General features: G+C 43.3%; 1 protein-coding gene across 1 annotated transcript in view; it reads left to right on the forward strand.

Annotated features, from left to right (window-relative positions):
- HIF1A (hypoxia inducible factor 1 subunit alpha) overlaps positions 1-21,328 on the forward strand; it is a 39,901-nt gene extending 18,573 nt beyond the window's left edge. Inside the window, 22 exon segments of the mRNA XM_033174104.1 lie at positions 5,929-6,098; positions 6,101-6,118; positions 7,773-7,918; positions 8,076-8,160; positions 9,665-9,777; positions 10,270-10,382; positions 10,384-10,470; positions 12,257-12,322; positions 12,324-12,361; positions 12,547-12,694; positions 14,440-14,660; positions 14,850-15,130; positions 15,869-15,989; positions 16,355-16,399; positions 16,402-16,452; positions 16,455-16,496; positions 16,499-16,730; positions 18,350-18,464; positions 19,350-19,476; positions 20,558-20,652; positions 20,655-20,688; positions 20,691-21,328. Coding sequence (XP_033029995.1) covers positions 5,929-6,098; positions 6,101-6,118; positions 7,773-7,918; positions 8,076-8,160; positions 9,665-9,777; positions 10,270-10,382; positions 10,384-10,470; positions 12,257-12,322; positions 12,324-12,361; positions 12,547-12,694; positions 14,440-14,660; positions 14,850-15,130; positions 15,869-15,989; positions 16,355-16,399; positions 16,402-16,452; positions 16,455-16,496; positions 16,499-16,730; positions 18,350-18,464; positions 19,350-19,476; positions 20,558-20,652; positions 20,655-20,688; positions 20,691-20,710 — 2,368 coding nt within the window. The 3' untranslated portion in view covers positions 20,711-21,328.
- Positions 21,329-23,609: the final 2,281 nt, after the last annotated feature.

The raw sequence follows: 23,609 nt of genomic DNA on the forward strand, positions 1-23,609 counted from the left end.
GGATGTTTCAATGTAGTTGTTTTACTGTGTGTGTGTTAATTATGGATACCTGTAGTTTTATAGTTGGCTTTATTCTTACTATTTTGCTGTTGGCTTTTATTTGTCTCTCATCTGCCTTGGTAGCCCTTCTTGAAATAAAATGCAATATATTGATAATTATTTTTACTACTAGCCACTACTACTGATGGTACAGCAGCCACATTGGGCTAAATCAGAGATAGCAAATATGGGTTACCCTCCAAGATGTAGTTGGACTACAGCTCCTGCCATCTTTGACCATTGGCACTGTTGACTGGGGCTGCTGGGAGTTAAGAGTCAAATATCATCTGGGGGGCTCCAAGTTAGCTACCACTATGCCAAACAGTATGCATGCTGGTTGATGAGAATGGTCTCAAGTATAAGGTTTGCATTATTGTCTGAAAAAGAGCTGAACAAAGTAGAGGTAACCTGGAGCTGAGAGCAAATAGAAAAACAAGACTTTTGTTTTTAACAAGACAGATGAAACTGCAGGTGGAACACTGACTAATCCTGAGTGCTACCCTGTACTCATCATAACATATTGTCATTATTGGCAGATCCCTGTGCGCATGCCACAATTCTGCAGGAGTGCAGAGAAAACACCAATGTGGAAGTGGCCGCAGAGCTCTTGCTTCCTGAGAAACTTGTGCTTTTGCCTTTTAGTGGTGGTGGCTGTTAGAGAGGAGTCTTCAAGGCTTATGACTGTGAACTTTGGCTTGAACACTTGTATGCAATGTTTTCTCCTTATGGAAGCCTTAAATGTGGTTGAATAAGATACTGGCAGTGGGGGGGCAAGGCCCTGGACGGCTGTTTGCAAGGAGAAACAGCACGCTGTATGCACAGCCCTGGCTATAATTAAAAGTTAGCAACAGTCTATGCCAGGGCTGGGGAGCCTGGGGCCCCACAAATCTTATCGAACTCCAACTTTCAGTATGGACAGTGGACAGGAATGATGGGAGTAGTAGTTTTACCCTATCTGGAGGGTCACAGGCTCCGCAGCCCTGGAATGGTTTCAGTCCATTCTCCACCCCACCCCCCATGATTTCAGTGACGAAAGGACCCCCAAGGTACCTTGTAAATAGAACAAAGCAATAAACTATACTATATCACCTACTTGTCTAAAGCATGAATCCCTCTTCAGTTTGTGCTCTCTCTGGTAAATAAGCTTCAAGTCATGAGTTACCTTGACAGGACTCCAGGGCAGTAGGAAGTTGTACAAATCCTGCCAACCTAGTTCTTTGTGTAACTTGGGGAGCTGCCATCTGCATTGTGTTTGTGACACAGGAGTGCTTCTGCCTGTCAATAGTTATGTCTAAAAACATGATGTGGAAAGAGTAATGTAAGCTGTGTTCAAGAAGGGTACATTGACTGACGGATGTTGCCAAAGGCAGAAGAAGCAGATTATGCCAAGAGAGATGGGAGTGTCTTGGTAGCATCAACAGGGTGTGGGGCCAACCCTTTCCAATAGACACAGCAGCAAGTTCTGAGGAATCCAAACCAGATCAGGCCTGCGAGTATTTGGCTATTTAAAACAACCCGATGAACTTCAACTTTCCACCCAGAAGATACTGTTCCTTCTCTCTGCCAATTTATTTCCTTCCCCACTGTCATTTCTCTCCATTTCTTTGAACCGAGCTAGCCTTTTTAAAAAAGCCCTTTCCTACCTTCCCACTCATCTCTCTTTTGACATGCTGTGTTCTCAAACCCCAGCACGTCTTATAGCTTTGCTTTTTATTTCTCCCCTCCAAACCCAGATTGGAGCATCTCTGCAAATCACAGTTGACGATGCTTATTGTAAAAGCAGTTTAGTCACTGGCAGAAGGACTTTTCCTCCAGCCCCACACCTCTGCAACATTGCCACAGCTTATTCAGTTGCGGCCAGAGGTGCCAATGGCATATAATATATGAAGCAACTTCCAGACCCTAATCGGGGGGCGGGATACGACTCTAGCCATGTTGTTACCATGAACGTCAGGTAACTTTCTGGTGCTTTTATATGGACTTCCTTGCCAGTATTTGAAACCTCTGGTATAAGCTAGATGCCAACAGCACCTTAAACTTAGGTTGCGCTTGCCACAGTGGAATGTCTTGTTTGTCAGGGGTTGGAATAGATGACCCTTGGGGTCCCTTCCAGCTACTACTAGTTCTACGCTTCTATGGATCTCAGCTACATTGTTTGAATGTAGCGCTCTCTTTACAACAGTTCTCTCTGTCCCAGTATGCAAGAAGAAGAAACACACAAAGTGGAATGGCAATGAAGCATGGAGTAAGGCAGAAGAAGTTTTTTAAACGCTGGTTGCTGTTCCATTTGGGTGGGCTTGTGGAAAGCAGTCTCGTGTGTGTGTGTGTGTGGGTGTACACACTCTCACTCCTCACTCACTCACTCTCTCTCCCCTTGATGTGTATGGCCATTGGCCCAATTCAGCAGGTTCTCCTTATGTATATATCCTCATCACTCATCCTCACTGTGGATTCTACAGATAATTGGGCCTGCTAGATCAACCCACTGGCCATCTAGTGGCTAGCTGCCATTGATAGCCAGATTCAGGAAGCGTAAGGCTAATTCTCTTCCAAAGCCATCCGGTTTGGGTGGCCCATCCAGCTCTTTCAGAGAACTGCCATGAGGCTGGTTATGTTTCATACTTGCATAAAAACAATGAGATATTAATTCTGTAACTCAGTTTAGTTGTTGTATATTATTGAAAATGTTCAAAATATTATTTAAAAAATGAAAGGACGTTGTGCCTTCTATCGCAGTTCTTGCCTTTCAGGGAGTGCCTGTTGCCCAGGCTGTTGCCTTCCGTAGGAAATTTACTCTTACTCTAGAAATTGTGCCTCCTCTTACATGTTGTAATAGCTTTATGTATAGGCTTGTTAGTAGCCTTTTGAAGTTAAATATTTCATTTGACTGAATTGTGTGTGTGTGTGTTTCATCACAGTCCGATAGAAGTGGCGGTTAATCACATCTGAATAATTTAAGTGCTTGCTGCACTAGATCATTTTAGTGGGTCTGGCTTCATCGTTGAAACAGATGGGTTGCGCAGCTGAGATGCTTGAGGGATCCATCCTTGGTACACTGAATCAATTGATTGCTGGCAACCTTGCTCATAATTCAGGTCGCAATGTGTGATATTTTAGGAATAGTTTTATTAATAACCATGTAGCTCATTTTATAATATGACTTAACTGTTCAGAGTATTGAATCATAGTTACAGCCTTGTAAGGCAGATGTGGGGGAACATTTGGCCCTCCTCACGTTGCTGAACTGCAGCTCCCATCAGCCCCAGCAAGCATGGCTAATGGGTATTGTAGTTAAGCAATACCTGGAGGGCCGAAGAGCCCCCACACTTGTTAAGATAAGATCTATATTAACATAAGCTGTGCAGGATCAGACAAAAGACCCATCTCATCTGCAGGTTTACCACACTGGTAATGTTGTCACCCAGAGAACCTAGATTTGTAGGGCTATTAATAATAAAAAAATGCCTCCTGGAAAACCTCCAGAGCTGGCTATTAATTTTATGTATTTTATTTCAGTACAGTAATTCATATCTTTTGAGAGAGTCTCAGAAGAGACATCAAGGCAGCTTACATCCTTCATCAAACACAAAACAATACCTTTGCTGCAAGCGTCATTTGAAAACTGCCTTTCAACTTTTGTGCTGGCCGTTCTGTTCTCTTCACTATCTTCCATCTTGCCTTTCACTCTGCCAGTCCGAATGCCACAGGAGCTCCCTTCCAATTCTCCTCCCACCGAACCCAGCACACTGAGCCCTTAAAATCACCCTCTATGCTCTTCCTCCACCTTCCAAATATTTCACTTTATAGCAGCTCTCCTACACATCTCTCAACAATTCACTGCCTCTTGCTGCCAAATCATTCCTCACAGCACTGCTGTGCCAATCCTCCCTAAAGTCCCACAAACCTCCCTCTCATTTCACCCAACCTTTCAGTGCTGTAGTCAAAACTCCTTCTGAAGTCAACAGCCCCTCCTCCTCATCAGTAACATATTGAACCATCACATCGTGGTTAATAGGTGCTGGCAGACCTGTTTTCCTTGAATTTCTCAAATCGCCTTTTATTATGTCTGTACATTGCCTTTCCATCATAAGGTACCCAAGGTAGCGAAGATTAAAATGAACTCTTTAAAGATTATATATTAAACAATATTGATATAATGGTTAGTGTCAGACTAGGATCTGGGAGACCAGAGTTCGAATCTCCACTCAGCCATGAAGCTCACGGGGAATTTGGCCCTCTCACCGTGTACTCCCAGGAGAAGTGAGGTATAAACGTATTATTAATAACTGTGTGTATGAAAAATTCCAGGGGGTGGAAATCACCCCTTGTGTTGTGAAATGGTGGACACTCGGTCACATTTTGATTAGACCTAGGTGTGCACAGTAGTTCAAAGCTAACAAAATTGCCCCTCAACTTGAGGGAACATACTACCCTTTAGCAAAGCAAAACAAAAATGAACATTTGCAGTATATTTCATTTTTAGAACAGTTCTGGGCTCAGCTGGTGAGTTTCCTCGTAATTGCCACAACACAGAGAATTTTTAGAGTAGAAATTCTGCAGAAAAGGGTGCACGTGACGAAGTGGTAACAGAAGTGGAACTACCGAAAATAATGATTTTGCATAGACTTTTCTCTCTCTTCTTTAAACAAATGGGGTGGGGGGAATTGGAAGGTGAGCTCATATTACAGAAGCAATGCTGCAAATCCAGGGTATCTTGTATGACCCTTTCCCTCCCCAAGATAGATCTCTGAATAGGACCTCAGAGGAAGCATGCCAAGTGGCTTATTATAAGGCATTCCTGTTCAAAAGGCACAGCTTCTCAGTTTCTCCATGAGTAAGTCATCTGGATAGCTTAAAGGAATTGCCTTACAAGGAAGATCTGAGCTGCTGTGAAATGCAAGCTATATTGGGTAGAACAGTAACTGGAAAAAATTAGCTCAACCTTTCAAAAACTTGATATGAAGATGGTGCCTACCCTCCTGTTCATCTTTCCTACACTGCTACTTCTTTCAGGCTTTGCATATCTCTGTGCAGCCGCTGCTGTGGCTTGCTGGTTATCCTCCCCACCACTCCAGTGGGACCAGTGCCACACATAGAGACAGTACCACAGGTAGAGCCATGTGCTTGACCATGGCAGGTGTGCTAGCACTGCTTTGCCTTTGAGTTTCTAGTACTGTGGCCTTCAGAGGCATGACTGGTGTTGGCAAAGGACAGAGTGTTCACTAGTGGTGGCCCCTGACAATGGGATTCCTTCCCAAGGAAGTCCCAGTCGCCCGCTCCTTGCAGGCTTTTGCAAAGACAGCTGCATTTCGGGCTGACTAAACAATTTTAATTATTTTAACAGGGATTGTTTGTGTTTGTTTTTGCATTCCGTTTTGGTTAAGCACTCAAAATAGTTCTGTAACTTGATTATTTCGCACTGAACGCAGTAACTCTGTATTGGAATTGCTAGCAATTGTCCACTGCTTGCAAACACTGTTTTTCAACCTTCGGACACCTCCTGCCACCCCCAGCCACCTTGGCCAATGGACAAAGAGGATGGGAGTTATAGTGCAATCATCTGGGGGCTCAAGGCTGAAGAACACTGTTGTAAACCCCCTATGGAGCCTCCTCTAGCATTGAATGTCAGATTCAAGGGGTCCCCACCCCTTTTAAAGTGCAGTTATGAAGGCTACGTTTTGAGGTTCTTTCTTCCTTCTACTAAAAACCTGTGGCATTTTTCACAGTGAGAAGGATAAAACTAGCTAGCATGTTGTCCTTGTGGTGCCTAGGAGAGTGGTATGGTGGCTCTTATCTTCGGGTAGTTGCTTGGAGGCAATAATTCCTCAATGAAAACACAAGGCAAATACACATGGTCTTAAATACTCATGCTTAACTTTATTTCCGCAGGATTAGTTCAGAACGCAGAAAGGAGAAGTCCAGAGATGCAGCCAGGTGCAGGAGGAGTAAGGAATCGGAGGTGTTCTATGAACTGGCTCACCAGCTGCCTCTTCCCCACCATGTGAGCGCACATCTCGACAAAGCCTCAATTATGAGGCTAACGATCAGCTACCTGCGCATGAGAAACTGCTTGATGCAGGTGAGATTTTACAGTTGAAGAAGGATGGAAGGGGTCCTCCAAGATGAGTGAAAAGTAGGGTTGTAACAATTCGGTGAATCAGAAGTTTTAACTCTTGTGTTTGTGTTGCAATGATCTGAAAATGCATCATTTCCCAGCATCTTAATTTCACTCCCCACCCCCTGCAGGTCAGGAAGGTCATTTCGTGAAATATTGGAGGGGGGAAAACCCAAGAATTCTTTTTTCAGTGGTGGAGCTCAGAGTTTGCCATCCTCTCACCCTCACCCCCGTGACATTGCTTTTGTAGAGAACGTTACCTCCACAAAATGATGAGCTCTGGAAGAGATAACAGACTTGCTACATTTTTAAAGATTGTCAGCAACGCAAGCTTTTTAGGTTTATTTGCATATATACCCTGCTCGGTTAAATTGCACAATACTTTCTCAGCTGCCTCTGGCATCTCTTAAAAGCTCATTTTATATACCTTTTACGTAACCTTTAATACCTGGTTTATGCGGAGACAGACAGTAAAAGGCCCAGGACATGGTTTGAACTTACTGAAACTATGAAGCTTGCTCTGCCTGGATGGCACATACTGTGAGTTCCTGATTTACCTGAGAGAGCCAAACATGTGTGATCTCGTCCACTTGTGAAAGTACTTAATGGGTTGAGGACTTTTCCCTGAGAAATTTGTGATGTTAAGATATGTGAGTAGCAAGGGTCATAAGTATGCATTAAAATTGGAACAGATACCATAGTAGTGCTGTCATTATTGGTCCATATCTTGTTCTAACGTACAAAAACAAATTTTCTTCATTTTTTCATTAAACTGTTCGTTTTACTTCACAAACTTTTATTAGTTTTACTATAGTGATGAATATCTCAGATACTGGAGTGTTGAGACAATAATAATAATAATAATAAATAATTGTAAACAACTGCCTTTCATTTCAAGAAGAAATATAGAGGTGATTCACAAACAAACAAATTTGTTATTTATACCCTACCCGTCTCAGGTATAAAAGCCAAGAAGCAAAATAATAATAATTAAACAAACCAATTACAAAAAAGCTACCTGTAATTAAAATACATAGTAAAACAAGTAAATTAAAGCACCCATAATTAAATACACAATGAACAAGCTATTTAAAACAGCAAAAAGTTAAATCAGTTAAACAACAATCAGAGCAAGAGATTCAAATCTAGGGATCTGAAAATTGAATGCACTGGCTTTGTCTCCAAATCTTTGACCATGCATTACCCTCAGATTGGTAACCAGTATCGTTCTCCCAACATTCCTTTAGACCCTGTAGATTTCCCATATCAAATTTAATTAGTTGATAGTGTACTCTTGCAGTCACATGTATGTTCAAAGCCAGTCAAGGTTTTAGTGGCCCCCAAATCTAAAATTTTACTTTATAATGTATAATGTCCCTTATGAGCCTTCAGGCTACAAGAAGCCTTCATAAAGAAAATCTTGAGCTTTTATGTCTTCAACTTTCATCTTTGATTAGCACCAACTTTCCACCTTGAAAGTGTTATTATGACTGGTGTTTTAGCATGATATGAATGAGTGCTGGTGGAATCAAACAGGAAATATGAACATTGGTGACCGACCAAATTTGTCTAATGCCTAGCTGCCTGAAAGCTAATGTGTAGATGTCTTAATGTCTAGGTGACCTGGAAGCAGAAGCTGAAATGGAGACTCAGCTGAATTGCTTTTACTTAAAAGCTCTTGATGGATTTGTCATGGTTCTCTCAGAGGATGGAGACATGATCTACATGTCTGAAAATGTGAACAAGTGCATGGGGCTCACACAGGTAGGAAACCAGCATCTCCTCCCATCGCTTTAGCTAAAATAAAATACTTTCCTACAATACAGCCACAATCCCATTAACTTAAAATACTGAACCTGGGTTGTGTCCAGTGTTTTGTCTATGGAAAACACGCTACTAGATTGAACTTTTTCTTTTGCAGTTCGAGTTGACCGGACACAGTGTGTTTGATTTCACTCATCCGTGTGACCAGGAAGAGTTGAGAGAAATGCTCACCCACCGGAATGGTAAAACAGAGACGACAGTCACATGCCTCATCTGATTGCTCGCTACTAATTATGCTTGATTGGTTTAAGGAACAGCCTAACCCAGGATACCTAAATTAAGTCTGAAACACCCAAGGCTGCTTTTCGAAAAGTTATGCATTGCATAGTTTGTTATGTTTTGCTTTCCTGACGCTGTAAGCTTCCTTGCAAGGGTTTGAACCCTAAAAGGTGGGGATTACACAAATAAAATACAGATTTTAATATATCGATTAGAAATTGATTCAGTAAATGCATTTACCCAGCCAAGGATCCTCTTTGTGGGTCCAGAGCCCCTGCCTCCTTTGCACATATGGCAATATGTGACTTGACAACCCTCACATAGATCCAGACATGTCTGGGCTGTACTTGTGAAAATCCTCCCTTTTGAGGGCCTGGGGAGCCAGCCACTTGTAAAATGAGTAGTGCTATACACTCATAGACTAAACCCTTCCCATGCCACTGATGGATTGAGGAGTTTATATGAATCAAATCTATGTGCCTGTGGCCCCACACATGTATGATCGTTAGGCAGGAGAGAATTTGAACCAGTCCTGAGGATGTAAAATTCTTAGCAATACTTGGTCTTTTGACCCTCGAGTGCCACCGTTTCATAAAGTGAAAAGTTTCAGATATGGAGCAACCATGGTTACGTCAGTGCAACGAGGGATAAATTGTGCCTTTGACATAAAGCGCCATAGCATACTCTGCTGTGACTCCACCCTTACAGGGAAGTTTTACTTGGAACAGTGGGATTACAACTTAAGCAGGATCAGTGTGCTGCATTTGCCTCACACAGGATATTGTTGCTGCAGTTACTTGCACAAACTAATTTTGTGCCTCATCGCAAGTGTACTCATCTGTCGCTTCATGCCATGGGAAGCTCTGAGCAAATATGAGTACCCTGTACTGTTTTCTCATCTGCAAAACAGTTAATCTATCTTATGATAGGATCTGTTTTCTGCATGTGCTTGAGAAGTACATTTAAGTACCTCTTGAAGATAAACTAAATCTGGTTTGACCTGCCTCGGGATTTGTTTGTTTGTCTTTAATTAAAAGAGGGGAGAGGCATTCTAAAACACAGCCATGATACTATTCTGTTAATCCACCCACTTCTGAGTTGTTGTCCTCTAGGCCTTTTAAATTTTCATCTACACTGAACACCCATCTCCCACGATATTGATTACTTCTACATTAATTGCCGCATTTCCTGAAACTGACATAGTAATAACCAGCATTGTAACAGCCGCACTGGTTGGGCTGTTTGCATCCATTATGACAGTGGCCACAGCTGGATGTTTGGGCTGCTGAATAGGATACAGTGGTGCTGAGGCTCTCCTTTCCCTGCCATGTTCTCGACTCCAGCAGTTTCTACAGCACTAGACACCCTTTGAAATGCTTTAAACTCTGCTGGAAAAGAAACCGTAAAAGTACTTTTGCTGCGTTAACTGTATTTCAGTTGTTGCCTTCTTCAACACTTTTGCATTAGGTCCTGTGAAAAAGGGGAAGGAACATAACACGGAGCGCAGCTTTTTCCTCAGAATGAAGTGTACATTGACCAGCCGAGGAAGAACTGTCAATATAAAGTCTGCCACATGGAAGGTAATCATACATGTGCTCTCAGAGCAACAGACTTTGAAGTTAGAATAGCTGGTGTCAAGATTTATAGTAGACCCGCAGCTTACACACATGTGTGTACAAGTTTAGCTGTACGCACTTGGCAAATTTTTAAAAAAAAAATTAGTGGAGGAAGGCATCGGGGGGGGGGGAGGCTTTAGCAGTCCCACCAGCCATTGGACCCAGTGTTTTTGTTTTTTTTTGCAGTCGGTGAGCCTTTGAGCAGCATCAAAGTAATGCTCGAATTAGCAATGGCTTTTGCTGCAAATGAGAGACAAAAGCATGCTGCCTTTTGATGCTCCTCGGGTGATTAGAGTCGGTAGCTAAAGTTCAATTGCCGAATGATGAGGCTCCTTGCCATACACTAATACCCCTTTCAACTTGTGTTGTTTGATTCCCTCCGTTACTTTGTCCTATACGGTATTCCTTTCTGCCTCAAGCAGTAACCAAGCTCCCCTTTTCATCCCCAACACCCAGGTACTTCATTGCACGGGCCACATTCGCGTCTATGACAATTGCAACAACCAGACAGTGTGTGGATATAAAAAGCCCCCCATGACGTGTTTGGTGTTAATCTGTGAACCCATCCCCCCCATCAAATATTGAAGTCCCCTTGGACAGCAAGACGTTCCTCAGCCGCCACTGCCTTGACATGAAATTTTCATACTGTGATGAAAGGTAAAAGCTCTGAGTGAAAGTAAGTGGTGCCTGGCTTTTCCTGTGAATGGTGGTAGGTGGACCTGCGTGTCGTTACTAGCCCCGTATGTTTCCTTGACACTTTTTTGGCAAGAGTTAAAACAGGTAGGTAGGTCCTTGGGTCCACCCTTAAGTTTTGCAACTCCAGAATCTGAAAACTGATGGTGCAAAATGCTTTCCAGATAAATTACGTGATGTACGTTCCATTTTAAGTTATGCTTTCCCGTTTCATAAGCTTGTAACCAAAATTGAGGTGTGTTTTTTTTTAACTTATTGAGGCAAGAACGCACTACACTGCCACCCAGTGGCCAAAAGAATTAAATACTTTATGCTAGCCAGTAACTAAAACATGGCACTTCTAAACATTCAACTTGGAACAGAACAGATTCTCACCATGAACACTAAGGGCATTTTATGTAGTTTCTGTTACACCTTTATGTAAAACATTTTCATCCCATGATTTTATGCCCTAGATGCATCTTACCTAAAATTCAAAGAAACAAAACCCTCACTAAGAGTTTGGAAGAGTTTGGATTTGATATCCCGCTTTATCACTACCCTAGGAGTCTCAAAGCGGTTAACATTCTCCTTTCCCTTCCTCCTCCACAACAAACACTCTGTGAGGTGAGTGGGGCTGAGAGACTTCAGAGAAGTGTGACTAGCCCAAGGTCACCCAGCAGCTGCATGTGGAGGAGCGGAGACATGAGCCCGGTTCCCCAGATTACGAGTCTACCTCTCTTAACCACTACACCACACTGAATATGATGCATGGCAATGGTGGTTATTATTGGAACTGGTGGCAAGCTGAAATTGGTGGCATGAATTGGACTTAGAATTCACAGACCTGAAACAGCTGTCTTCTGTGTTAAATTACTGCTAGTTGTGATACGGAGATATAACTGCTATGATAAAAAGCAAAATGTAGGAGGGAGATGCCTATGTATTGCTGTGTCATTGCGCGCAATGACTTCAGTGGAACCTCCCTTCTCCATGTGTCACCTGCCCCAAAATTTGCTCTGGAAGGTTGAAGGGACAACCCCCCCCCCAGCATATTTCAGTGTCTTGATTAGATTAGGGAAGCAACCTCCCCATTTTTTGAAAAAATGAGGAACACATAGGCTGGATCTAGACACATCAAAGAAGCATTTCAGTTTAAAGCAGGGGTCAGCAACCTTTTCCAGCCGTGAGACGGTCCACTGTCCCTCATGTGGTGGGCCAGACTATATTTGGGGGGGGGAGGAGGATGAACGAATTCCTATGCCCCACAAATAACCCAGAGATGCATTTTAAATAAAAGCACACATTCTACTCATGTAAAAAACACTGATTCCATCCACAGGCCAGATTTAGAAGGCAATTGGACCACATCCGGCCCCCAGGCCTTAGGTTGCCTACCCCTGGTTTAAAGCATTGTAAATTTAAAGAGGAAAAACAGGACTCCACATCACCATCTGGTGGCACAATGTTATATCGCACATACAACACATATAAATCACTTTTTCTTTACCAGTCTAGCTGGGTCCTCATTTAATATGGGAAGTGACATTAATTCACATGGCTGTTCCAAAAAGCCCACAAGCCACTTATTTGCTATGTAGCTAATCAAGTGGTTTGTGTTTGTTTCAGTGGCTTGTGGACTGGCTGTGGTTTTCCTTGGAAGTCACCTGCCCTTATTAAAAAACAAAATACCTGCTCTTAAACAAAGTTTTATCTGACTGCAATGTAGAAATATTACTGAATTAACATCCTTTTCCCCTTCTGTTTCAAGGATTACGGAACTGATGGGATACAACCCCGATGAGCTCCTGGGTCGCTCCATATATGAATATTATCATGCTGGACTCTGATCATCTGACCAAAACACACCATGACAGTAAGTGAGGGAGGTGTGGCTTTAGAAATGAGATAGTTGCAGCCTGAAGTTCACTCTCTGTTGCTTACTTCTAGCTATCATACGTCACAGTGCCCAACATTCTAAAGGCTATGGTTTGTTTCGCTGTTAACCATTTCAGACACTGCCTAACAATGTAAATAATGTGTGTCTCTTTCTGCTTCCAGTGTTTGCTAAAGGACAAGTGACCACCGGGCAGTACAGAATGCTTGCCAAACATGGGGGCTATGTTTGGGTCGAGACTCAAGCAACAGTCATATACAACAATAAGAATTCTCAGCCACAGTGTATAGTGTGTGTGAATTATGTCTTGAGGTGAGCTTTCTGTGTTACCTGTGGGTATGTAGGGGTGGGGTTTTTCCGATGCCAAAGATCAGTCTAGTGACACCAGTATGCCTAAACAGCCTGGCTATCTAGCTATCTGTCTGTCGTCTATGTAGTTCATGGTATTCTCTCTTTCTTCATATGCAATACTGTTGCCTTTGCTAGCAAAATGTATCTCCTATGAAAACCCGCCGTGTGAATGCGTAATTCATATAACCCAGTGTGTATGTGTGTTTGCCCATTTTCATATTACGCTGTCAGAGATGCCCAAGGAAATTGCTAACAAGACCAACTAGAAATGGTAACATCTGAGTCGTACCATAGCTCCTTTTTCCTATGGATTGCCATCGTTCTGTATTGGGGGGCAAAGTTTTTGAAAAACACAACACACGCACACACGTAATATTCACCCAATGAACATACATTTTGTAGCTTGGATTGTGCCTGAATTGTGCTGCATATATATTAAAAATGAAAAACACCATTAGACACCTTTATCTAAATGCATTCTAGTCTGCTTGTGTGTGTGTGGTTCAGCCCATCATGCAGGGCATAATATGCCACAGGGCATATTAACCCCGTTAATACAGATAGCAGAACTGCCATTGCAGGGAACATGCCCTGGTGGTTAAATGTGTGCACATGCCACCTGCACGATCTATCTGCCTTACAATTTAATCATGCTCTGGAACACAAGTAGCGTACAGCATTCAGAGATGGAACGCTGAATGGACCCACCAGTACCTTCTATTGCCTTACACCATTGTGTATGTTAACACACATGTGCATATATATTGCGTGCATTTGTTGGGGGGGGGAAGGGTAAATGAGGCTCAATTGAGCCATGGAGGGCAATGTTCTGTGAACAGCCACTGCGCCTGTGGTGAGACCTCATAGTGTGTGCTCCTAGTATATAGTGCACTAAAAGAACAATCTGTAGAAGGATGCAATTAAACATCTATATTCATTAACAGAACCAGATATCTGTCGCACCATATTTGCCTCTTCGTTAGGGCTTTTCCAAACAAGTAGAAAGTTGTTTTGTTTTTGTTTTTTTAAAAAGGGTTCTATAGGACTCTATGTTCTATACCTTAAAGGTTGCAGACTACAAATCTTCCTATCTTAAAATGCTTGAAATATATAAAACAAAATATACATGGAGAAACAGCTTATCAAGTGTGTAGATTACTTCAAGAGAACATATATTGGTAAATTAATGTGGCCTGAGATGTTACGCTTTGCATACTAATCTCTATTTTGTCTGCATCCTTCAGATTTGTTCTCATATTGCACTAATCCGGAAAGCCTCTTGCCAGGCTACTAATGAACATGTCCAACCCAGTCTTACGAGTTTGCTAACCACTGAGTTCAGGCTAATTCCCAAGTAAGTGTTGCAGTGGTTTTAGAGTATTGTTCTGGGTTCCTCAATGAGAAGACGAGTAGCAGAAGATCAGTTTCCTGAAAAAGCAGCTTGCCTGCTACTAGCAATCTTTACCTGCAATGTGAAGCCATAGGGGGAAGTGTTGGATGTGTTCTATAGGTAGGTGTGGTCAGTTCACCATATGGACTGAGTTAACACCGTAAAATTCTCTGCAACAAGCAAGGGTCCTGCGACAGACGCTCAGGCATTCCTCGACAGGAAAGAGATAGAAAGTGTTGGAAGCCACTAATGTAATAAACTAGGGAATCAAATGCTGCAAGGTGCTCTCTAACATTCCTCCTCTTCTCTTCTGCAGTGGCATTGTTCAGGGCGATTTGATTTTTTCACTCCAGCAAACCGAGTGCATGTTGAAACCAGTGGATTCCCCTGAGATGGGGATGATCAAAATACTGGACAAGACTGAACTGGAAGACAGCAACAGCCTCTATGAGAAGCTTAAGAAGGAGCCAGATGCATTAACATACCTTGCTCCGGCAGCTGGAGACACCATAATAGCGTTGGATTTCGGCAATGATGGTGGGTGGGTGTTTAATTCAGGCAGCCTTCTGACGGGCAGAGTTGCCTATGAAGTACATTAAAAGCGAGTGGCATGTTTTGCCGGATGCCCTCAGGGTGTCGCAAGTGTAATATGTGCTGGGTTTTTAATGAGGCCCTTTAAGGTGCGACACAACGCTTAGGGTGATGACTTCTCTTTAATTTTTGTAGAGTCTGATGAGCAGCAGTTTGATGACGCTCCCTTATATAACGATGTAATGCTCCCCTCATCCAGTAAGAAATTGCAGAGTATAAATTTGGCCATTTCCCCTCTGCCTGCTTCCGAAGCTACAAAGCCACTCCGTAGCAATGCGGACCCAGCACTCAATAGAGAGGTGGTGTCCAAGCTGGAGCCCAGCACAGAGCCCTTGGATCTTGCTTTCTCCCTCCGTCGGATGCAAGAAAAACCAGATACTCCTTCTGATGGAAGCCCCAGCCAAAGCCCACCTGAGGTTAGTCATCTGATAATCTGCTGCAGATCTGTAATTTTAACTGAATCTCTGTTGCCCGACCTGTAAATAAAATATCTATTTTCAATTTCAAATTTGTCAGCTTTGTATCCCGCCCTTCTTCCGAGAAGCTTGGGGGCAGCATACATTTCACTATCAGCTTAGAACAACCCGGTCAGCACAACGTGATCCAACACCAAATAATGCAAGAGGAGAGCTAGATAATCAAGCTCCTTTAGGATCATAGGAAGCGGATTTATGTTGGTCATCTAGCTCAGTATTGTCTACTCTTGATTGGTAGCTGCATTCCCAGGATTTCAGACTGGGTTCTTACTCAGCCTTGCCTTGAAATGCTGAGGATCGAACTTGCAGAACAGCTCCTCTTGCTTCATTTGACTCATAACAGATGGCGGCTTAAGCCAGGCATTTTGAGCTATACAGAATTCTGACAACTTGCAACCCTTCTTTACTGATGAGCAAAGGAAAGGATTACTAGATAGAGGAGAATATTTTAGAAAGGTGGTTTTTATGAGGGCGAGGGGGGTGTCCCTTGAATTTGGGGATATATTTATGACATTAAATATGTGTGAGCTGCAATAGCCACAGGCTGCATGGTCCTGGAATCTTGTAGCATCCTGATCACAGAAGCTCTAATGGGAAATCTTTGAACATAGACCACTTTTAAAATTGGGTGAGGGAAATGCACAGTTTGTTGAATAGAGGTGTGGATTGTCTTTACAGCCCAGTAGTCCTCCTAATGACTATTGCTTCAATGTGGACAGCGAGATTGACAGCGAGTTCAAGTTGGAGCTGGTGGAAAAGCTATTTGCAATAGACCCGGAGTCCAAAAACCCATATTCTAACGCAGGTGAGCACGTTGGAGGAAACACTCGCTTTTTAGGCCTTTGCTGTGGCCGCATTCAGTTTTTTAAACATTTACTAATAATGTGCAGTGTTAACCGGCAGTGTTTTTGATAGAACTTGTGTGACCTGGAAGCTGGAATGCTCAATTCAACCTGGGATGAGGGATAAAACACAAGAATTGTGTACATAGCCGTGTTGCTCACTGTGTCCGTTCATTTAAATGGGGCTCCGACGTTTGGAAATGGCAGGAGGTTTGGAAAGCCAGCAATTTTTGGTAGATGGGAGCCCTAAAGCTGGTTCGACCATCGCTGCAGTCTCGATTTCTCTGTCAAAAGATTCAATTGCACTTTCTTGTGCTGACATTTCAGGAAACTGATTTAGACCTGGAAATGTTGGCGCCCTACATACCATGGACGATGACTTCCAGCTGCGCTCCTTTGACCAGCTCTCTCCGCTGGAGAACATTCGGCAAGCCCGCCTTCCAATGTGGGCACAGTCACGGGATTCAGCCTGCCGCAGACAAGATACTACCTGCGACCATCAAACACGAGGATGGATCGACGACACTGATTGCTCCTGTTCACATCGTCATAGAAGCTAACAGTGCCTCAGCATCACCCCATGCTGAGAATCTCAGTCGAACGACGTCTCCAGTTAGAGAAGGAAAAGGCACGACAGAGCAGAAAGAGACGCCGAGCCCAGGAGTGCCAAACTTGTTAACAGTCACGCTGGGTAAAAGGTAGTTTTTAAAAATATATACCAGTATATCTAATATGTTGCCCACTTGATCTAAAACCAGTCACATAGCTCAGTCGGTAGAGCAGGACACTCTTAATCTCAAGGGTCGTGGGTTGGCGTCCCACATTGGGCAAAAAAGATTCCTGTATTGCTGCAGCGGGTTGTGTACTTTTATCACAGTTGACTTGATACCTATTGATTCTTTTACCAAGAAGATATCGCTAGGCTTCAGCTAATACTGTCCTATAACACAATCCAGGTTTAGGGGTCAGGTTCTCAAGTCTCTCTCTGGATAGTTTTGATCGTGACTAAAACTTGAGCTTGTATGGTTTGCTTGAAAAAACTGTGCGCTATCTTCCTGCAGCACTTATGGCTGCTGGTAATGCTGCCTTGGACAGAGTTTCAATGACTCTTCCATAGGTGCCAAACTTTTACACAGGAACCCTGATACTGGTTGCAAGTTAGAGCCAAAACAGAAAAGCAGGAACTTTGTATGATGTCTTCATTGCTAGACTATTTTCCCCCTCCACCCCCAATGTGCTGCTTGTTTCATATGCATTGGGAGCGTGCAAAGCTTTGATTGCACCACTTTCTTGGCACCAGTCCGTCTCGGTGGTTGCTTCAGTGTTGCTGAGGTGCAGTGACCTCGTACCCCATCCTGTTGTTGGCTGACCACTGCTGGTCATGCAAAACATACCTGCCTCAGAAACCTTTGAACATATCCTAAAGTCTGTTCTTACCAGGGGCGGAGGAAAGCCGTTTCGCCACTCGGGGCGGCAAACCCCGGGGCGGAGTCACTCTGTAGCGCGCAATGCGCAATGTTGCTACGTACGATGCATATATCATTATGTTTGACGCATGCGTAGCAACACGCATGTGTGCTACGGACGGAGGCGAGCCAGGGAGGGGCGTCAGCGGCCCAAGAGAAGCCCGCCCCTCCCCACAGCCTGAGCAGAAGAGAACGAAGCAAAGAACAGCACTTGTGCTTCGTTCCTTCCCGCTCGGGCTGCGGGTGGAGGGGAGGGGGCGGGGCTTGGCCCGTAGCTCGCCTCAGCCTGCACCCCAAGCAGCAAAGCTTGCACCGACGGCTAACCTGCTTGGTGCGCGCTTTGCTATTTCTGGCGAGGATCCGCCCTCACCCTCCGCCCGAGCCAGAATAGCAAAGCGGCGCTGAGCAGGTTTCCGAGCCCTGCCGCCGAGCGTGGCTTTTATACCGGGCGTCTGCGGGGCTGGCTTGGGTGTCGCGCTGGGGTGTGTGTGCCCAGAGTGTCACCCCCTCCAGGGTGTATCCGCGGGTGCACCGCCCCCTTCGCCCCCCTTCCTACGCCACTGGTTCTTACTCTCTCAATAATGGTCTTCAGGTCTCTCTGAACACTGTATTTTCTCTCCCTGTGATTCCAGCTGTATGTAGCTATTCAATACTCTTCTTTGTGTTGTACCACACACATCAGTGTTCTGTGAACCCAACCCCCTTAGAACTCACATTTTTACAAGCAATAGAGCATCGTGGAACTTACTTTTTTCTTTTCTTTTAAAGCATGACACACATGCAGTTGGTTTTAACATAGGACATTGTCTGAAGGGGAATGGGAATTAACCTTCTGAACTTGTTATTTTCAGTAGATCAACTGCTGCAGCAAATGAAGAAATTAATCCAAAGTTAATAGCTCTGCATAATATTCAGAGGAAACGGAAAATGGAACAGGATGGCTTGCTTTTCCAAGCAGTGGGGCTTGTAAGTTTTAAATATGCAGTCCCTCCCTTTTAAAAAAAATACAAGGTTGTTGCTTTTAAAAATTTTCTGGGGTGGTAACTTAAATCAAGTTGTAGCCATGTGGTCATACTTCTGTCCTTCATATCAGGGTGATGGTACGGTTGTTTGAACGTTAAAAATAATCTTATTCAACACCACCTGAACCATAGGCATACCTTTTAACTTGAGTTATCTTGCCTCAAGACCACTTGGGTGGCCAGAATTTAGAAAGACAAACCCACATCTTAGTTAACTACAGTTCAGAAATTCTAGCATCAAACCCTTACGGCCTAAGGAGTCCCAGTTAATCCAATTTTTAAAATGAGGAATACGGGCGGGTGCGAGTGAATAGCTGAATGCAAACATTTTACAACACGGCAGAGAATTCTCATTTTTGCACTTTTTGTTCACACCATTAGCCAAAAGTCTTGTTTGAACAGTTGGGGTGCACTGCCTGCCTGATCCTGTGCATTTCACATGGGACAGAGTCCTAAATCAATGTGCATGGGATTGTAGCCATGAACCTCAGAGATAAAACACAGTCAAAGACCAGGCTGAAATTTTATAGGTGGTGTATCTGGCAGCGACTATTCCGAGGTTGTGTACAGTATGTGTGTGGCGGCCTTCACCTGCCCCCAGCCGAAGCCTCATAAAAATAAACGGTCCCTTTACACAGTTTATTGTTCCTAAACTTTTATATTCAGATTTTTTTCCTGCAAAATACTGTTTTTTAAAAAAGGACCATTTTTGCACAGCAGCTGGTTAACTCAGTAGTATGCCTGTATGGGATCTCTGTACTTATATTAATTGGACTTCTCTCTCTCTCTGTCTCTGTCTCTGTGTTTGTGTGTGTGTGTTTTTTTTAAGGGCACATTACTGACGCAGTCAAGTAGTCCTGGGGGAAATGTGTCCCTGGCTTGGAAACGCATAAAAGGGTGTAAATCTAATGGGCAGAATGAGGTGTCGGAGAAGACGGTCATTTTATTACCATCAGGTCAGTGGCTGTTCATGGAGCAAGACCAAGTCAGGTGCTCTCTTTTTTCCTCTGTCATTGTTAACCTGGAGATGTGTGACACCCCCTAATAATAATAATAATAATAATAATACTGAAATGAATGGGGAAGCCAGCAAAAGAGTTTCCATTAACCTAAGGATCCAGAGCCTTGTCTGGGTTGGGACAGGAATTTATCTGCTCCTTGAAGGAAAGAACCGTGGCTTCTGTATTCCCCCTACACATTTGGACAAAACCTGAAGCAACAGAAAGAACTTGTGTCAGTGGCAAACCATCTCCATTGCATGCAAAAGGTTTCAGGTTCAATCCCTGGCATCTCCAGGTAGGGCTGGGAGAGACCTCTGCCGGGCTGTGTAGACAATCCTGAGCAATGGACCATTGGCCTGACTCCGTACATACAGCTTCCTGTGTTCCTAACATAAAAGGAGCAGGGTGAGAGAACAAGCCCTATTGGTATAACGGTTACATGAGGGCCTTAGTTCTGTGTCTACCTGGAGACGGAGGGCGGTGAGGAAAGGGAGGATGGGCTGAATATGGGTATTTGGAGTCGGATGGAAGAAATAGATTGTGGAGGAGAGAGGAGGACTAAGCAGCCACTCCCTACTGGTGTGTTTTGCCTAAAAATAATTAGTCTTGCAGCCAGATTCTGGGCCTAGAATAGCTGGGTTCTGCAACCTTTGTAAAATGTGCCTCTTTTTAGGATGGGGCAGACCCCATGACCCTGACTACTTGAGGTCCTTACTCAGTCTTTCCTCTGGCTTGCAATTTCAGGAGGCGTTGCCCACACCCTTTTTCTGGGATATATTTTCATAGCCATAATAGCTAGAAAATTGTTTTTTTTTGTGTGTGTTGTAATAGGAAACGGAGCCCAGGTCCCACATCAGTGCTTCCCGGGCCCCTCTCCCCAGCCTTCCTCAGAAAACTGCAGCATGCACACAGGGCAGTCTAGCCGACCTCGCGCAACTTGTATTCTTTCGGATTTGCCAAAGCCAATGTTAACCCTGAATAATGTACTGTATGTGTTTTTGTCCAGGTTAACACATGCTTCCTTTTCCCTTGGCAGATATAGCAAGTAAACTTCTAGGGCAAGTCCATTGACGAGAAGGGACTCCGCAACTTACCAGCTATGACTGTGAAGTAAACGCACCCATACAAGGCAAACCCGCAACTTGCTACAGGGTGAAGACTTGCTCAAGCCCTGGATCAAGTCAACTGAGCTTTCCACACACACAACTGTTCTGTTTCCTTGGACACTGGTGACCCACCACCTAAAGCAGTCTATTTATATTTTTCATATCTGATTTAGAAGCCTGGCTACAAATACTGCCACTAATTCAGTTAGTTTGGTTCTGATCCCCTTTCTACTTTGGACAGTCCTTTTAAAACAACAATGTTCTTTATGTAACAACAGTAGTAAAAACTTTGCTAATGGTGCATTTTTTGGTACATAAACAATCAAAAGTCCAGTATGTTTAGAACACACTTGCAATGGCAGCTTTGGAGTAGGCACCTTTTAAAAAAGTATTTATTTTTATTTTGGATCAAGCGTTTTTGTCACTGAAAATATTTCTTATCAAGCGAATCACCACCGCGGTGAAACTGTCTAAGCCTTCTCTCAGCGTGAATTGAAGGCATTGTGTGCTCTGATGTTCAGATAAATTTTTACTTTACTTTTTTAAAGAAGAGAAACATTGCTTTGCAGCGGTGCATTTGTAGCCACAATCGCACAATCTATTTTCTTAAGAAAATAAAATGAAATGCCAGCAGTTCCTCATGCAATATATACTGCATTTATAAAGCTAGTTTTTAAAGAAAAACTTTTTTAAATTTCTTTTCTCTTCCACTTGTTATGTTTACTGCCTGTGAAATCATGTAGAAATTTTGGAGTAATTCTATTTTTTTGTCACGTACTAAAAAAAAAGAGGATTCTTAAATGCTGTGTTTTAATGTCAGTGTATGGTTCGGGGGGGGGGGGTGAGTTGGATCTGGAGGGGCTAGCAGCATTTGGGGCATTTTTAAGTTGCGTAAGAGATTACCAGGGAGAGGTTATAAAATTATGATTAGTCGTGGAGCAAGCAGATAGGAGATTCCCCCCTCCTTTTGCATTATTTGAACTCTGGCTTTCCCAGTGAAGATTGTTTCAGGACAGAAGGCAGTTCTTCACGCAATGTGTTAATTCACTACGACAATGTGGTGGTGGCCATTGGCTTATATGGCTTTTTTAAAAGATTACCCATGGAAGACAGGCCTATTGGTGGCTGCCTGCCACAATAGCTGAGGGAATCTGTGTTTGGAGGGGCCGTGGACCTCTGAATGCCAGTTTGCAGGGAAGGGCTGTTGTTGTTTTCACGCCCTATTTCCGGGCTTCCTCAATGCATCTGGCTGGACCTTTGGTCTACTGCAGTAGGGATCTTACGTTACGTATGTGGATGAATCATCTTTAATTGAAAAACAATGTTTTTAAAGTAGTCGCTTTGCCACCATCTGCAGGGAGAAGCGTCCCCCCCCTGCCCCCGCCTATAGTTCTGAAAGTTCATGCTAATATTGTGTACCTAATAATTGACTTTTAATGTTCCAATGACCCTGTTTGGTAGAGGTGATCTTTCAAGCAAATCGTAATCCTCCCTGCCTTGTTAGCAGAGTTGCCTAGTTTCATCATTCAGTTGCTTGGTAATAAATTGATGTTTTGGTTTTTAAATGCACCTGTTGCTATTAACATCCATTTGTTTATTTTTGTTAACCATAGATTTCAGTAATGCTGAATATATTTTAGGAACCTTTTATTTAGGGTAATATGTCACAAACATCTTCATTTCCTTCTTTGTGCTGTATAATAATTATCCCTCCTCCATTTCTTTCCCCCCCTCCTCTTACGTGGTTGGATCTAACACTAACTGTATTGTTTTATTACATCAATAAACTATATGTGGACCAGGCCTGAAACCGAAGTTACATATCTGCAGGTGACGGTTAATTTCTAGTGTCTATAATTCTTTTCATTGGAAGTGGTCTTGCAAGTGCCTTTATTTCACATGTCAAATCTACTTTGCCACCATAAAGTTGCTGAAAGTATAGAGCAGTGATATAGGATTGGATGCCTTTTAGCTCCAGGAATTCATGAAGCTTGAGTCTGGCAGAAGGATACATATCTGCACATGTACATGTCTATTCAGAAGCAAGCTCCATTGTTTTCAGTAAGTTTGCTGTGGGGTTGCAGCTTTGATCAGACATTACTATCTCTGGACAACAAGAGCTTAAGGGGTTCTAGTATTGGAACAGAACTGAAACAACCTCCCACACTTGTTTAACCTGAATGTCACTCATAGTTAACTGCAAGCTCTCCGCTTACCCCAACTTAACTGATGGGGGCGAGGAGGAATTATTGTTGCTATTTGGGAGTCAGAAAACTTTGCCATGCTATTGAAAATCACATAGATCTACCAGTGGTTCCAAATTTACCTGCTGCCCAACGCTGCTGTAGACGCACTGAAACCATGAAGACACAAGACACATTGGGTAAAATTCAGTATTGCGTTCTTCCAGACATTCATCTGCGCAAACATTCCTGCTTCCCAGTGGGAACGCTTCTTTCCTTGCATCCCATTTCTTTGCAGTGCCTGTTTCATGGCATAAGTTGAGTTCTCTACTTAGGAAGCTCTCCTATACACACAGCATTTCACACACACACACACACACACACACACCCCAGAAAAATTCTCATCCAACCTGGGTCCTGGGATTCTATACCGAGAGCACTCAAAATACCACACCAAGAAGGTTTCAGCTAGGAAGCAATAATGCAAGTGAACCTTTTATGTGCAGTGCATCTTCTATCATCTGAACACATTTGTGTTTCAGCCCATTCGACTGTGAAATCACTGTAACAAACTGGAAGTGTCCCAAAAGCTATGGAATTCTAGAATCACAGGTCACCTGGAACGTACAAACCTCATTGGTGGACTGAGAAATCATGGAAGAAAACAGCATATTCCAAAACAGCAGGAAGAGATTGCTGGGTTTGTCCATGCTACTGAGGCTGTATTTGGGGTTTGTTTCTTACATTAACAATTGCCAAACGGAAGTCTTCAACTTTGTAGCTGTTCCACACAGTGACT

The sequence above is a fragment of the Lacerta agilis genome, chromosome 1 (genome assembly GCF_009819535.1).
Source record: "Lacerta agilis isolate rLacAgi1 chromosome 1, rLacAgi1.pri, whole genome shotgun sequence".
NCBI lineage: Eukaryota > Metazoa > Chordata > Lepidosauria > Squamata > Lacertidae > Lacerta > Lacerta agilis.